This window comes from Mus pahari, chromosome 7 (assembly GCF_900095145.1).
Source record: "Mus pahari chromosome 7, PAHARI_EIJ_v1.1, whole genome shotgun sequence".
NCBI lineage: Eukaryota > Metazoa > Chordata > Mammalia > Rodentia > Muridae > Mus > Mus pahari.
In genome coordinates this window covers 96,638,752-96,655,992 of record NC_034596.1, presented here as the reverse complement: position 1 = coordinate 96,655,992, position 17,241 = coordinate 96,638,752, and the positions used below count along the sequence as shown (strand labels likewise).

Below are 17,241 nucleotides of genomic sequence, written 5' to 3'. Positions count from 1 at the left end.
GAGAGAGAGAGAGAGAGAGAGAGAGAGAGAGAGAGAGAGAGAGAGAGAGAGTAGATGCCAGCTGAGTCTAGTTAGTGCCTGTATGCACATGGGTATGGGGTTGCTTGGACAACCTATCAGGGGCTCTAACCCTGAGGGAAACTGACTTAGAGACTAGCTGACTAGTCAAGAAAACAGTTTTATCTTGGCCTGTGGTTTGACTTCTGGCAAAAGCCCTGTGCTATCTTGGGGCACAGGGGAAGGGAAGAAGAGCTCATGTGGAAGAGATGAAGCAAGAGACAGCCGGGCAAGTCAAATCCTTGTGATGGATGTGTTCTCAGGATTACTAACCCCCTCCCACAAGAACCAACTCACTCCCACAGGAAGAGCACACGTTCCTGTATATAGCCTACACATTCTCTCAAAGGCCCCACAGCTTTTGCATTATTGCATTGGGAATTGTGGTGCAGCACAGGGCCTTTGAGGGTCATATTCCATCTACAGCAGTCACTTTATGTGTGGAGGGGAGAACTGACACCTGGGGTCTTGCGGGCTTGGGCTAGTGCTTGACTCTATCATACTTGGTAGTTAGTTCACAGCGCTAGAATCTGCCCTGAGGTTTTTTTTCCCCATTACACATTGTCTTCTCTATTTGCACCTCTAAAGCAGAAAGCCACAGTTCTTTATAAACTACAGATTTTTTTTTTGAAAAATTCAAATTTATGTGTATGCATGTGTGCACTACAGCACAGTTGTCAGTTGTGGAGGTCGGGGGACACCTTACCTTGTGGGTCCTAGGTTTTAACTCAGCTCATCGTGCTTGGCAGGAGGTATCTTTACAGCAAAGCCATCTTACTGGCCTTAATATATATATTTTTTGTTATTATAAAAAATTGAAGCTTATTTGGTTGACAGTGGTGGAGACTAGGAAGTCCAAGAGCCCTGAGCCAAGATCTGATGAGGACTTTGTGCTGTGCCACAGTGGGACCAAAAATGCCACAGGGCAGGGTGGGGGTGGGGATGGGAGTGGGGGAAGAAGGCTGAGTGTAAAGTCATGCTTTCTTCAGAAGCTTACTCACCTCCTAACCTACCTACTGCTGTACTGACAAGAGTTCTGAACTCTTCTTAAAGACCCCATATCTCAACACGGTCCCAAGGAGGTTAAAGCACAGTACTGTGGCTGACATTGCTATGCCACAAATGCAGAACCTGGAGTTCAGTGATTGTCTGAGGTTGCACAACAGGAAGTACTAAAGCTGGGATTGAGACCCATGCAGTCTGGACTCTGAGTCCTCAGTTTCTAGAGCCAGGTCAGACAGAATGAATGGTTAAATGCACACACAAAAGGATGTAGTCAGTCCTCTCTCTGAATTGGTGGGTCTAAACAGGGTGGTGGTGGCGGCGGCGGCGTGTGTGTTCCTCTCCTAGACAGTTTTTGGTAGTATCTGTAGACATGTTTTTGTTTGTCATAACTTGCAGGAGGAGTGCTACCTGCACCAGGTGGCTAGAGCCCAGCAAAGCCTCCTCTAGAGCACAGGACAGCTTTCCCTAAAACAAAGAATCATGTACCCCAAATGTCTATGGTGCTGAGGTAGGGAAACTGATCTCAACCTATTCCATACTTTCATACTTTGCCCAGCTCCTGCTGCTGTATCTTTTTGTTGTTTGTTTTTTGAGACAGGGTCTTTTTATGTACTCCAGACTTCTGTGGAATTTGCTATGTAGTAGTTGGCTGGCTTTGAACTTTTAGAGATCTCCTTGCTTCTGGTTCTGTATAATCTCAGTCTCTCACTCAATAGCCTACTGTTTGTCTTTCAAAAAGACTTATTCTGAAATGACCCTCTGTGCTGATACTTCTGGTGAGCCAGGAGGCTGCCACACTCTGACATCACCTTTCCACATTTGACGTCACTAACCCCTAGCCCTGAGAAGATAGCTAGAGCCATAACCAGAACTTTTCAGGCAGGAATTTTGCTGGAACATTCCCTATGTGTCTGCAGGGAGCCTGGTGCCAGCCTGCTTCTGGGGACTGTGTTGGTACTTGCTTGGGCCACGGGTGTTTTCCATTGGCTCAACACATATCATGGCTGCCGTGCCATGAGCAGGCACTAGAGTGAAGACAGTTGCCAAGATCACAGATTCCATTTCCCCCTCTCTCTCCCTCCCTCCTTCTCTCCTCCCCCTCTCTCTTTCCCTCCCTCCCTTCTTTTCCTTTCTTTTCTCTTCCCTCCCGGTTTTTTTTATTTATTTATTTATTTATTTATTTATTTATTTATTTATTTATTTATTGAGACAGGGTTGCATTATATAGCCCAGGCTGGCCTTGAACTGAAGGCAATGCCCCTGCCTCAGTCTCCCAGGCATTGGGATTTATAGGTGTATTCAACTATACTAAGCTACCTTGTTTTTCTCATTAGAATTCTCAAGTTATGGGTGGGCAGAGGTGGTACACTCCTTTATTCCCACCCATCACTCTGGAGGTAGAGACAGTTGGATCTCTGAGTTCAAGGCCAGCCTAGTCCACAGAGAAAGTTCCAGAACGTCCAGGCCTACGCGGAGAAACCCTGTTCCAGAAAAGAAAAGAATTCTCAAGTTACACCCACTGCCCAAGGGATCATTGAACCTTATATTTATGGGGCACTTAGCTGCTGCCAGGTATGAGGAAACACAGAAGATGAGCTAGTTCTGGGCAAGACACTTGTAGTGGGTGTGGGGTTGAAATCTGAATCTAGATAACTTGAAAGCTGAGCTCACCTGTGCTCCCTGGCCTGGGCTCAGATCTTTCTGACATCGCCTTGCAGGTTTCCTGGGCTCCCTGGCCATCACCTTGGCAACCCCCAGCAGCTTTTCCTATTGGGTATCCACTTACAGTGCCTTCTCTTCTGGTCCACTCAACTCAACTATTGCTGAGGGAGGGAAAAGGCTGCCCCAGGCCCTTTGTCTGAACACATCAGGCCACAGGCCAGGATTTTCCTTTCATTATTAAGGCCTAACCGTCAAAGTTTACCATTTATTCTGGGTGAGATAGGAAGTGGCTAAGGACACACTTCTAATGCCAAGGGGGAAGAAATAAAATCCTATTTATCTCAATACTTGGCTACGTGTGGCACTTAAAGGGACCTGGTAAATACGTTCAGTGAGCCCATGAATGTGTTTCGAATACTCATGGTGGAAGACCTGAAGGCACGTTTCATCAGAGGGTTTTGACTTGAAGCCCAAGGTCATCTCCAAGCTGTGATCCTAGGCCATGTGGCCGTATGCTAAGGTCAGTGACCGGCAAACGTTTCCTTCCAAGTGTCCGTGGTTATCTTCATTTTCCTGCCCTTACAGTCTCTCACAACGATTCAACTCTCCTTGTCTGCAAAAATGGCCAGAGATAATACTAAGCTGGCAGATGCGGTTGTGATCTTATTACCCGAGATAGGGAGCAGACCTGCTGTGGGTTGCCAGGCCTAAGACTTGGGGGGGGGGATTCAGGGATGGGGGACATAGCTCAAAGTGTGACAAACTAGTGTGACCCTTAGGGAGAAAGACACAGCTGATCTCCCGGATTCACTGGCCAGCAGTCTAGCTTGACCAGTAAGCCCCAGGCCAAATGAGATACCCTGTTTTACAAAACATGGTGGATCTGGGCACAACGGAGCTTATCTTTAATCCCAGTATTACAGAGGGAGAGGCATGAGGTTCTCTCTGAGTTCAAGGCCTGGCTGGTCTATATATTGTGTTTCAGGGCAGCCAGGGCTTCAGAGACTCTGTCTCAAAAAAACCAAACCAAAGCACAGAGACAAAACCAAGGGGGATGGCCCTGAGGTTGACCTCTGGCCTCTACACTCATATGCATACATATGTACATGTACTCGAAGGTGTGCGAGTGGGGAGAGAGAGAGAGAGAGAGAGAGAGAGAGAGAGAGAGAGAGAGAGAGAGANGAGAGAGAGAGAGAGAGAGAGAGAGAGAGAGAGAGAGAGAGAAATACCAACGTAAAAGCCCTGGAAGTTGGTCCTGTTTCGGGTCCTGGTATACTCAGGCAAAACTATGTGAATTCTGTCACAACTCCATCCAACTCATTCACTGAGCACCAGCTTATGGCACTTGCATATAGAGTATTTTACTTCCTCTCCAGCTCACTGTGACACCCAACAAACACTTGGGACATGACAGGGGATTAGGATTTTAGCATTCAGGAACCCGACTGCTAAGGTTAGCTTCTACCACTGAAAGTGTTTTGGGAGCCTGAAAAAAATTTAAGTTCCTTGATTTTGTCAGATTTCCTGTTTGTAAAGCTGGGGTGGCCATACATCTCTGGAGGTTGGGGGTGGGGTGGGTGTTGTGATCATAGGCTAAGGCAGACCAAAAAAAATACAACAGTCCTTTCTTGTGGGTGGACTACTGGGTAGCATCCATAGATCCAGTGCGCTGACAAGTCTGGAGACCAGTTATTTCGCGCGACTTCTCACTCACTGTCCCTAGAGTCGCCAGACACCCCGGTGCTCAAGCCTAGCTCTTTGAAAAGACGCAGCCCCAACCTCTGACCACAGGGCCCTAAAGCTCCGCCCACAGGGCCCTGAAGCCCCGCCCACGCACACTGGGATTCGTAGTCTTTCTGTCTTGCCGGCCTTAGTCTCAGCTTCTATTGGTTTCCTTATACGCCACACTCCGAGGCTGCACCAATCAGGCTGCGCAGGTAGCCCAGGCTCAGGGATCCGTGTTGCCGCAGCTCAATCACAGCGGGGCGGACTCTAGAGGTGGTTGCTCTGAGTCTGCGCGACGCCCGGAATTCCCACGGTTCTGCAGTCGCCGCGGTGATCACCCGCTCAGGTATTTGGGGACCCCCGGGAGGACCCGCGCCCCACGAGAGGTGACTTACCGGTTTTCGGCTAGGCTTTCCATCCCTCGACCCTTTCTGAGTAATATTTCCCTTCTGAAAGCTCCCAGCCGGAGACTTGTTTGTGTCGCGAGTGTGCTTCGCTGGAACGGCGGGTTGCCCTGGAGGGCGAAACTGAGGCTGGAGGAGGAGTCCGGTTTATTGAGGTTTCACAGCCAGACAGCTCTTGGCAGAGTCCCGGGCTTGTTGTTGATGTTTTTAACCTGGAGCATTGCACCAGTAGACAGGGGCGATTCCCGATCTGAACAAAAATACCCCGGCGGGACTACCCCAAATATTCCTGAGAAGAGTTAGTGGGTTTCAGGGAGGCTCACATCCTCCTTGAAAGTGAAAGCTAGCCTTTGTGGTCCCTGGCCCCTTAGGGTTAGGATTATTTTGTGTTAAGTACTGTAGACACTAAGGGCTGGAGGATGGAATGTATGTCACGTGCTCCGTTTTATAGATGAAAAGGAGTGGTCAGGATTTGAGACTCGCTCTGTGGTCAACAGCTGTATGCCCTATGGAATATTCTTTACTCTGGGTCTGCAAGCCAAATATTTATTGGGCTGTAGTAAGGTAAGCTTTCTTTGAGACAGCCTCCTCAAACTCACTGATTTTGAATTCAGTGACCCTCCTGCCTCAGCTTTCTGAAGGCCAGAATTACAGGATTGGGGCACCATGCAGTGTTCATTGCAAAGGTTTTGGGGACGAATTTATTTTGTTGAGGGTAGAGATAGTCCTTTGTGTACAGAGACAACACCCAAACCTCATTTGGGAGGAACTCGGACTTGGTGTGGAGGGGAGAGGGGTGAAGTTGGAGCCATGGAGATAGGGAGTGGCTAGCGGGTCGGAGGAAGGGTGTGCATTACCTGGAGAACTGCACGGTCAAGTTGAGATCAGCGTTTTGGACTGGGGATTGTGGAGCCTGTTTGGGTTAAGGGATTGCATGTGTGGAGTGAATTGATGCAGGAGGATGTCACATGTATCTCAAATGCCCTTTAGTGGGGTGGGGAATTTAGGTGCTGTCCTGAATACCCAGTGAGCTGCTTTTAGGGTAGATTTCTCTTTACCTTACAGGGTTTGTAGGGTAGGGAGTGCTACCCCCAGGGGAGTTACAGCAGTGGTAGGAAGAGAGAGAGACTACACCATACCCAGGACACTGTTTATTGATGGGGACACATTCTTGGACATATGTGTCAGTAGGCGATGTTGCTGTGTGTATGCTGTGTGTTTGGGGGGCTTTCACAGGAGCCTGGATGGTGTAGGGCACTCACCGTGGAGCTGCTAGGTGCGGTCGGAGATGGTACAGTGTACATGAGAAGAGCGAGGCTGCGGCCTGCAGAGCGTTTTGTATTTATAGTAACTGGGAGGACTCTCTGGAGCCATTAACAAACCAGTGAAGGGTCATGTCCTGCACATAATTATGAGGCTGGCAGCACAGTGGCTTGTTGTCCCCAGCATTGCCAGGGACACATGAGTAAAGCATGGGGTGATAGCATTGTGACAGCCCCAGGGATAGTAGTGATGGGACATTCTGGCGCTCGTTCTTCTGGGCCCACCATTGTGTATGTGACGTGGATGCTGTTAACCCAGAAAACCCAAACTAAACAAAACTAAACAAAACATGTACCATTTCATAGTGTTGAAGTGAAAATTCTGCTTCTGGAATTTTCCTGTGACTCTTTTGGAGAAATGCTCATTGTCGTACCTGTTATTATTGTTGTTGTTATTATTATTATACTTATTTTTTGAGACATGGTCTCTGTGTAATCCTGGTTGTCCTGTAATTCACTATATAGACCAGGCTTGACTCAACTCACAGAAATAGGCTTGCCTCTGCCTCCTGAGTGCTGAGATTAAGGTGTGTACCATATTAGCCCCCCCTTTTTTATGAGTTAGGCTTTTACTCGAGTCCAGACTGACCTTGAATTTGCAGTGACTCTCCTCCCTCAGCCTCTAGAATGCTGGGAGTTTAGATTGTGCCAAAAAACACTTGGCTCTAGCATTATGATTTTTTTCTGAATTGTTTTAACTATTGTGTGTGTGTCTGTGTCTGTGTGCCGGTGTTCGAGCATGTGTACTCGAGCATGTGTGTGTGTGTGTGTGTCTGTGTCTGTGTGCCGGTGTTCGAGCATGTGTACTCCAGCACGTGTGTGTGTGTGTGTGTGTGTGTGTGTCTGTGTGCCGGTGTTCGAGCATGTGTACTCGAGCACATGTGTGTGTGTGTGTGTGTGTGTGTGTGTGTATGTGTGTGTGTCTGTGTCTGTGTGCCGGTGTTCGAGCATGTGTACTTGAGCACGTGTGTGTACACACCCTATTGCATGCATCCCTTGGCCCAAGTGTGGAGATGAGAGGAAAGCTAGCCCCAGGCTAGCTGCTTTTCAAGGATCTGAATGATACTGAATGATTCTCCAGGTTCCTTCTGTCTTCCGGTTGCTGTGCTGAGATTGCAGATGATGATTCAGTGTTTTTCACTTGGCTTCTGGGAATCAGCTCATCAGACTTTCTAGGCCAGTTCCTTTAACCCCTGGATCATCTCCATGGCCCTCCGGTGTTATTTTTTTTAAACCGCAGAAAGTTGCTTAGTGGATCAAAGTTCGAATCTCAGTTTATGATGAAGTTGTCAAGAGCATTGAGGATGTTGAAATCTGAATGATTAAATGAACGTGTGATGAGGCTCACTGATTGTTTTTTAGCCCCCCCCCCCCAAAAAAAAAAAACCCCTCATAGTTAGATACTCAAATTTGGGAATGAAAGTTTGATGTTATCAGATGAAAAGATAGAAGTAGTTTGCATTACTACCATTACTGCTTGCCTTAGTCCAGTGGTTCTCAACCTGTGGGTCTCAATCTTGTTGGGGTTGTACATCAGGTATCCTACATATCACATACTTATATTACAATTCATAACAGTAGCAAGATTACAGTTATGAAGTAGCAAAGAAATAATTTTATGGTGTGGGATCATCACAACATGGGGGACTGTATTAGGAAGGCTGAGGGCCTCTGCCTTAGAACGAAGTAGCCACTTGCAAAAGGGTGAGTTAAAAAACCCAGTGTCCTAGCACTGGAGAGACAGAGAGTCTGTGAGTTCAAGGCCAGCTTGGTCTACATAGAATTCCAGGACATTTGGGCCTAGGTAGAGAGAGCCTGTCTCAAAAAACCAAACACCTTCTCCCACCATGCAGTTCTTGGGAATCCCATAGATATTTGTGTATAAAGAGAGGTTTTGTTGCAGTGTTGTGACATTGCTTATGGTAGTTAAAAAACTAGAAACAGCCCAGCACTCTGAGAGGAAGAAAGTGTTGATTGGATGTCTGTCGATCTATTTAGGAGCATAATAAATTAATTGGAAAGAAATGCTAATTTAGAAAAATGTCTTGTGGGTGGCTAAGAATGGGACCGCCAGGCAGAGATTCCACTGTAATGTTTTGTGGGTGTTGTGGAGGACGCAGCTCTAATATTGTAACAAGACATTAACAGCTGGTAGTTTAGTAATCCTGAAGGTGAATGGGACAGAGCGGTTATGTTTACTTCACATCTTTTTGCTTTTTAAGACACGGTTTCCCTGTGTAACCTTGCCTGTCCTGGAACTCACTCTGTAGATCAGTCTGGCCTCAAACTCAGAGATACCCCTGCCTCTGCCTTCTAAATGCTGGGATTAAAGGCGTGAACCACTACCACCTGGCTCTTTTTTTTTTTTTTTTTTCTTTTTTCTTCAAGACAGAGTCTCACTATGTAGCTCTGACTGTCCTGGAACTCACTGTGGAGACCAGGCTGGCTTTGAACTCATATATTGGCCTGCCTGCTTCCAGAGTGCTAGGACTAAAGGTGTCCACCACTACATGGGCCTTAAATTTCTTGAAGTTTTTTTTTTTTTTTTAAGAAAAAGATAAAGTAACTTCAGTACCAGCCTGGTGACACATGCCTTTAATCCCAGCACTCTAGAGGCAGGCAGGCCATTCTCTGATTTTGAGGTCAGCCTGGTCTACATTATGAGTTCCAGGATAGCTACAGCTGTGACTATAATCAAACAGGCCTAAAATCAAACAAAATCAAAATCCAACAAGAGCTTAACTTCAAGGCTAGGTGTGATAGCACACACCTGTAGTTTCAGTTTCAGTGGATATTTTTGAGTTTGGGCCAGTCAGGGTTTTCTTTTTTTAAAAAGTCTAGCTTCAGATTTAACATAGATAGTCATTTTTGGAAAAAAGACCACGGACTGTAATGGAACCAAGTTTCAAAAAATAATAACCTTAGTTTAAAATAATTTAAATTTGAAATAGGCATCAAAAATACAAGTATTGAGAAGCTGTCAACCTTCTGCTAGACATTGGGTTATTAGATGTCTGAGGCCTCCTACCAACAGCTTTGATTCTGTTTGCTTATGTTACATGCTTGTAGTTTCTGTGATGGTAAAAAGATACTTTTTTTTTTTTTAAAGGTGAAGTCATTACTGTATACATCTTAAAAAACCAGCGTGTGTTAAGAGTTTTGCTTAACTTATTGATAAAATTTATTGGGGTTACAGCTAGTTCAAAGAGTACTCCAAGCCAGGCGTGGTGGCGCACGCCTTTAATCCCAGCACTTGGGAGGCAGAGGCAGGCGGATTTCTGAGTTCGAGGCCAGCCAGCCTGGTCTACAGAGTGAGTTCCAGGACAGCCAGGGCTACACAGAGAAACCCTGTCTCGAAAAACAAAAACAAAAACAAAAACAAAAACAAAAACAAAAAACTAAGAGTACTCCAAAGTACAGCCATGTCTGTAGACTGGAAATAGCGGGATGTGAAATGTGGGTGGGAGTGGATTGGGGGCACAAGAAAGTCTGTGTAGCCACCTTTGATGGTTTGTATTTGCTTGGCCCAGGGAGTGGCATTAGGAGGTGTGGCCCTGTTGGAGTAGGTTTGTCACTGTGGGCGTGGGCTTGAGTACCCTTGGACTAACTGTCTGGAAGGCAGTGTTCTCCCAGAAGCCTTCAGATGAAGATGTAGAACTCTCATCTCCTCTTGCACCATGCCAGCCTGGACGATACCATGCTCCTGCCTTGATAATACTGGACTGAACCTGTAAGCCAGCCACAAGTAAAGGTTGTCCTAATAAGCGTTGCCTTGATCATGGTGTCTGTTCACAGCAGAACAACCCTAATTAAGACACCACCCTTTGTTAGAATCATTTGCATGTCTACACATGTATTATTTGCATAACTCTTATCCACAGGAAATTGGTAGACAGAAATTTTGATGGAACGATAACTCGGTGGCCCTAGAAAGGTTACGCAGTTTATAGTTTAGAACTGGCTTATTGCCGATCTCATCGTCTCTTGCTGATAAGCTCATCTGGTAAGACATTTTCATTTGAGATAGAATCTAGTTACCTTCGTCTTCAGCAGGAAAGCCAAAAGACATGCGACTGCTAGAAAGGGAGCGGTGGCCACTGTGTTGTGGAGGAGCCTATTTTACAGGGAGATTAAGGCTGAGGATGAAGCTCAGATATAGAGCATTGCCTAGCACTTGGGAGACCCTTGGTTTAATCCCTAGCACCTCAACTCATGTGGCACACATTGGCTAGCACTTGGGGAGGTGGAGGCAGAAGGTTCTGGGAGTTCTCTTGCATGCACTTGAGGAGGGGGGCAGTAGGGAGGGTGATTCAAGATAGGGCTTCTCTGTGTGTAGCCCTGACTGTCCTGGAACTCACTCAGCGGTCCATCTGCCTCTGCCTCTGCCTCCAGAGTATTGGCTAAGGATCTGGAATTCTAAGTCATTCTTAGCTACATAGTCAGTTTGAGGTCAGCCTGGGCTACCTGAGACTGTTTCAAAATACAGCAGAATACAATAATACAAAATTGAAAGCTAACACAGCAAAAGAAAATTCGATTAAGGAAACAGCCTTAGCTGGCCAGAAGTAGTTATGCACACCTAGAATCCTAGTAGTTTGGAGTTGGAGCAGGTGGATTGTGAGTTCCGGGTCAGTCTGCTATATAATGAGACCCTGTGTCAACAAAGCAACAAGACAAGGGACAGTCCGTACCACCCCTTTGTTCCTCTGATACGTTTTTAGCTTGCTACAGGATGCCTTTACTTTAAGGACAGAGAATGATGAAGACTTGCCTGTTTGGAAAGTTCTTCAATGATGTTGTCATCTAACTAACTAGCTTCTTGGTGTGGCTTTTGGCTTGCTGCCCCTGACCCAGTGGTAGCTGGCACTGACAGGTCACACCTGTGGTGATGGAGGTGTCATACCTGGCTTTGAACTTAACTGAGTGACTTAGGTGGCCCCATGACCTTGCCTCTGTTACTTATATGCTTCGTGGTGACAGTTTAGAGTGTTCCCTTCATCCCACTGTCCCTGGTTGAATTAAGCCCATTTGACGATCTTTTTCTTTGATGTCAAGTGAAGTCCTTACCTTGATCTTCTGGCCTAGCTTGTAGTTGAACAGTGTCAAGGTGGTGATGGCAAACTTTAGGATGAACCTTTGGCAATTGGGGAAGTTCATGAGGTTTATCATGTGACTTTTAGGGAGTGTGGTTAAAGGTCTCCATGGTAGGAGCACAGAAGAGCTCCCGCTAGTGCCTTTAACTCGCATGTGAGAGGGGTCATGGGTGTCCTGGGGGAAGGGCTGAAGATCCACTCTGTGTTTGGGCCCCAAGCTGGAATTGTCAGAGTCTGGTCATGGGACCCACCAGGATTTCCCAGGAGCAGTATAGGTGATGTAGTGTGACAGGCACAGCCCACTCATCCAGATTCATGTCACTGGCCTATAAGTTTCGCCCCTTCTCCCAGTCTTGGTTTCCTCCCTGTCTGAAGGGAGCGATGTGGTGTTCACAGGGGTTGTCTGTGAACTCATCAGCTGTGAGGATGAGGGAGTAAAGGAATCACGGCAGATCTGTCTGCCACTCCTGCCTAGCAGTACTGTGACAACATGGATGAGAGGAACGGAAGGGGAATCAGATACTGTGAGCACGGCCAAGGGCTGGGTTTGTATGGCTGCTGCAGGGCCGGCCGTTTGAAGGCAGTGGCTAAGCGAGGCGGCTAGACTGACCGTGTCTGTTTTGCTGCTCACAGTCAGGTTGGACATTGTTCCCAGAACAGTCATCTGGGTATCCTTGGGACTGCTTCCAAGGTTTCCCTAGGGGACCAGGTAGAATGCTCAGGTCCTTTAAGGGAAATGGCATCATTTGCATAGAGCCTAGGCTTACCCTCTTGTAACTGTTAACTCCTCGTTGGATGCTAAGTTAGTTGTCATCCTGTTGTGCTCTGGAGGTAGTGCCAAGAAAAAAAAATTCAGCATAGATGCAACCCCATGCGCATGCGTGTACCCATATTCATGTGAATGCAGGTGCCTGTGGAGGTCACGAGGCAACTTCTGGTGTTTATCCTTCCAATTTGATGAAGACAGAGTCTGTGGTTCACTGCTGAATAGGCGAGGGTATCTACCCATGAGCCTCTGCAGATTTTCCATTCTCTCCTCTCACTGTAGGAGTGCGCGACCACACCCATGGGTTTGACATGGCTTCTGCTGATTCAGACTCAGGTCCTCATGTATGTGTGGCAAGAGATGGATCCTGAGCTGCCTCCCCAACCCCTGAAGTGTTTTTGATCCAAGCTTGGTCAGATCTGTGGATCTGGAAACGTTGGACCTTGAAAGCCACATGTTATTTATTTCTTTTCCCCCTAAATATGAGGAGAAAGATCACATATCAGTGCTACCTATAGGATGAGTCACTCAAATGTCACTCAAGCCAAACTCATCAGAGACTGATGTATAAACCAGGAACCAGTTGGTTGATTTTAATGGGAGATTATTACAGCTGTTCAGGATGCCCTTTGGGACCAGGAGCTCATTCTGTTTCCTAAGGGCAAAGTCTGTAATCTGGCCCACAGGTCAAACTTGCTACCTATTGTTGTTGTTTGTTTGTTTTTAATAGATAGTTGTTTGCTTTTAACAGCCATATTCATTTATTTCCATTTTGTCTGTGGCTGCTTTCATGATACATTGGCAGGGTCGAATGACTATGTTGGAGATGGCCTGGGCTGCAAAGTCAACAATATTTACTGTTTGGCCTTTATAGAAAACCTTTGCTGGGGGCTGGCGAGATGGCTCAGTCGGTAAGAGCACTGACTACTCTTTCGCAGGTCCTGAGTTCAAATCCCAGCAACCACACGGTGGCTCACAACCACCTGTAATGAGATCTGACGCCCTCTTCTGGTGTGTCAGAAGACCGATACAGTGTACTTATGAATAATAATAAACCTTTGGGCTAGAGCCAGCAGAGGTCCTAAAAATTAAATTCCCAACAACCACATGAAGGCTCACAACCATCTGTACAGCTACAGTGTACTCACATACATAAAATGAATAAATAAATAAATCTTAAACAAACAAAAAAAAAGTTGCTAACTGGATCTTGGGGAATTCTTTCAGGCAGGTGAATGTGTGCAGGGTGAGGAAGCCCACTGGTGGCCATATGCACCTTCTGGTAGGGCCTGTGGAGAGCTCTGGGGACATTTGTTTCTGCTCTTGCTTGCCCTGAGTCTGAATATGCCTCATGGGGACCCTAATCAGGCCTTCGTGACTGTGGAGGAGCCTCCTGGGTGCATATTAACAGATCAGCAGGTCCTTGCATCGAAACTACCTCAGCAGCTCACTAACCTCAGCAGTTAATATAGATCATATTTCCCCACACCCTGGTGACCGACAGCAGATTTGCAAGCATTTACTATAGCTATTCCTGTAGGACCACTGCAGTAAAACAAAAGAAATGGGAATTCAAGCTGGGTATGGTGGTAAGTGATGCAGTCTCAACACTCAGGATACTAAAGTGTGAGGCGGGGCGGGGGTGGGGGAGAGGAGGAGGAGGAAGAGGAAGAAGAGGAGGAGGAAGAGGAGGAAGAAGAGGAGGAAGAAGAGGATGAGGAAGAGGAGGAGGAAGAGGAGGAGGAAGAGGAGGAGGAAGAGGAGGAGGAAAAGGAAACCTTAATTTGCACTGACTAAGGATTTGATTCTTGAGTTTGAGACATTTACAGTGGCCAGGCACCTCAATCCCAAGTGCCTGGATGCTGGGCTTAGGGCCAAGGAGGATGGGAGCCCATAGGACTTATGCCGACATCTCTGCATCTGAGTGTAGTCTGAGCAGCAGCTTTGTACCCAGGATTGCTTTAGAGATGCAGTCTGTACCTAAGGAGATCCTCATGTGACCGGATGCATGATACAGCCTCACTGGAGACACCAGCTTAGGTGCCCTGGCTTCTTTCCCGGTTCCCTCTCATTGGAGGGTGAGGCCAGAGGATGGGGTTCCTCATCTTAGAGATAGACCATGCCTTAGCTACTGTTTGTTTTCATGGGAGCAGAGGCCAGGCAGAGCCAGCCCTGCAGCCTCCTTCCTGCTGACTCCTTAGTACCTCTTATCACAGGGTCACAGGCCTGGGTGAGTCATTTCAGAACACCAGAGTCAGGACACAGAGAGAGGCTAATGTCACAATGTATGGTGGCTAGCATATGGCCTTATTACTACTTTGTGTGGTAGAAAGGGTTTTCAAGGTTTGGCATTAGCAGGCTTGCTGGCACATGCCTGCAGGCCCGGGTACTTTGGAAGCTGAGGCGGGAATATTGCTTGCCTGGGAAACATGTATCAAGACATTTGTCTCAAAACAAACACAACAAGTTTTGACATTAAAGTATAATATGGGCTGGGTACTTCCTTAAGCATAAAGTCGCCTGGCAGTGGTGGCATGCAACCTTTAACCCCAGCACTTGGGAGGCAGAGGCAGGCGGATTTCTGAGTTCGAGGCCAGCCTGGTCTACAGAGTTCCAGGCCAGCCAGGGCTACACAGAGAAACTCTGTCTCGAGAGAAAATAAAAGCATAAAATCTTCAGATGTGGAACTATGGGGCAGACACTAATAGGATAGGAATCCAAAACGCACAGGGCTAGTCTTTGGCCAAGAATAAGTCACCAGAAACAATGGATCTGACACTTCATACCTCCGTCTGCCCTTCCTCCCCTTTTTTCTCTTCTTCTCTTTTTTAGATTTATTTATTTATTTAATGTGAGTGAGTACACTGTAGCTGTCCTCAGACACACCAGCAGAGGGCATCAGATCCCATTACAGATGGTTGTGAGCCACCATGTGGTTGCTGGGAATTGAACTCGGGACCTCTGGAAGAGCAGTCAGTGCTCTTAACTGCTGAGCCATCTCTATAGCCCCCCTTTTTTTAAAGATGAAATATTTATTTGTTTGTTTTGGTTTTTTGAGGCAGGGTTTCTCTGTGTAGCCTTGGCTGTCCTGGAACTCTGCTCCTTAGACCCGGCTGGCCTTTACTCATAGAGATCTACCTGCCTCTGCTTCCTAGGCGCTGGGATTAAGGGTGTGCACCACCACTGCTCAGTGAAATATTTATTTTTATTATTAGGTATGTGTGTGTGTGGGTATGTACACATGAGTTCAAGTGGCTGTGGAGCTTGGACCCCACCCCCTTCCAGCTGGATGGCATTAAGGGTGGCTGTGAACCACCCAACATTGGATGCTGGGAACCGGGCTCAGGCCCTCTGTAAGAGCAGTACCTACTCTTAACCTTCCTTCTTTTTAAAACACATGAAAGTGTTTGCTCCACCCAGTACACAGACACATGCACTTGGTAAGTGCCAGACAAAGACAGGAAGTAAAGTTTGATAGTAGCTTATCCAGGTGGCTCCCACTGAGGCCATCTATGTTGGTGACACAAAAACACGGTTCTCACTGCGTGGGGAATGTGAGTTTATTCTGGAGCCAAATATGAATGACATGGCCCAGGGAACACAAACAAAAGTGGTTGCATGTGGTTTTCATTAGGGATAAAATAGAAAAATGTCATAAATCAGAGGATTTCCCTTTGTAGTGGTAGTGGGGACCATAGACAGCAAAGAGGGCATGGCTGTTGTTGGTTCAGATGCTAACTGATGACATTCTTGGCTTTTGGATTGGTGGACTGTAGTAGTTTGCTAAGGGCTACATTGTAAGGTTTGGATAGTCACAAGGATGTTAGTTTAGGGAAGAACAATGAATGGCTTTCAAAGGGCTAAAAATATCTCAAGGTATTTGGCTGTAGTCTGCAACATTTTAACTCCATAATCTTGAAGCCCAGTCTTTCTTCCGCCTTGTAGAATCTTTAACTCATGCCCCTCCCCCCTTTTCCTCTCTCCTTTCCTCCCTCCGCTCCCTGTACCCCTTCCGGGGAACTTGAGTTCACACTTTTGTTCATGTACTAAATATTTAACTTATACTATAAGTAATACTGTAAGCAATCTACATTAGAGCTGGTGAGAAAGCTCAGTGGGCGAAGATTCTTACTGCTAAGTCAGCCAACTTGAGTTTAAAGTGGAAGGAGAGAACCAACTCTATAAGGTGCCCTCCACGTGGCAGGACATACCCCACCTGCTATGAATAACTTTAAAAATGTAAGAACGGGCTAGGGAGATGGCTCAGTGGATAAGAGCACTGGCTGCTCTTCTAGAGGTTCTGAGTTCAATTCCCAACAACCACATGGTGGCTCACAGCCATCTACAATAGTATCTGATGCCCTCTTTTGCATGCAGGCATACATGTAGGCAGAGCACTCATACATAAATAAATAAGTTGTAAAAAATATAACAGAAATGTAAATACATTTTACAGTAATAAGTATTTATTATAATAAAAAGGGGCAGTTTAGGAGATTGTCCTGATCTATCCAGTACCCAACAAAAAACTCCTGTTATATTTATATGTCTGCTTTGTACATTTTTCCACAAACAACTAGGAATGTGTGTTCTTGCACAAACAGTTCAGGGATTGGTGGGATGCTGTCTGCATTCTGAGTTGTGGTAGGAACTTGAAAAGTTCTGAGTGCTTTCTGACTATTGGTTGGCAGTGGGCACATCTGGCTCTTGAAAGTAGGGTTAGGAGGTAGGGACAGGACTGCCCACCCCCAGCAGTGACCAAAGGTCTTAGAGGCTTTTTTTTTTTTTTTTTTTTTTTATCTTAGTTGTTACCCTCAGCACATTCCTCTGGGCTAAGCGGCCAATCCTCTTGACACTAGGTGTTCTTGACCCTTTTTAAATTGACTGTGTCTTTCTTTTCAGCCTTCTGTAGCAGACACTGGGGTGCAGAATGACCTGGAGAGTGGCTGTGCTTCTCAGCCTGGTGCTGGGTGCTGGTGCTGTTCCTGTCGGTGTGGACGATCCTGAGGATGGAGGCAAGCACTGGGTGGTGATTGTGGCAGGCTCCAATGGTTGGTATAACTACCGACACCAGGTAAGAAACCCAAGCGTTCTTGTCACTGGCTTTGTGCTTACAAAATGACCATGCCATTTTGGAAGACAGTTTTGCTTTAGTCTAATGTGGTGCGGGATTTCCTCACCTTTCCCCAATGGTGGCCTTTAGAACC

At 46.6% G+C, this 17,241-nt stretch overlaps 1 protein-coding gene across 1 annotated transcript in view; it reads left to right on the top strand.

Annotated features, from left to right (window-relative positions):
- Positions 1–4,612: 4,612 nt before the first annotated feature.
- The window catches only part of Lgmn (legumain), a 36,060-nt gene continuing 23,431 nt past the window's right edge, over positions 4,613–17,241 (top strand). The window contains exons 1-2 of the mRNA XM_021202145.1: positions 4,613–4,795; positions 16,937–17,108. Of these exons, the coding sequence (XP_021057804.1) occupies positions 16,965–17,108 (144 nt within the window). The 5' untranslated portion in view covers positions 4,613–4,795; positions 16,937–16,964. The remainder of the gene's footprint in view (positions 4,796–16,936; positions 17,109–17,241) is intronic.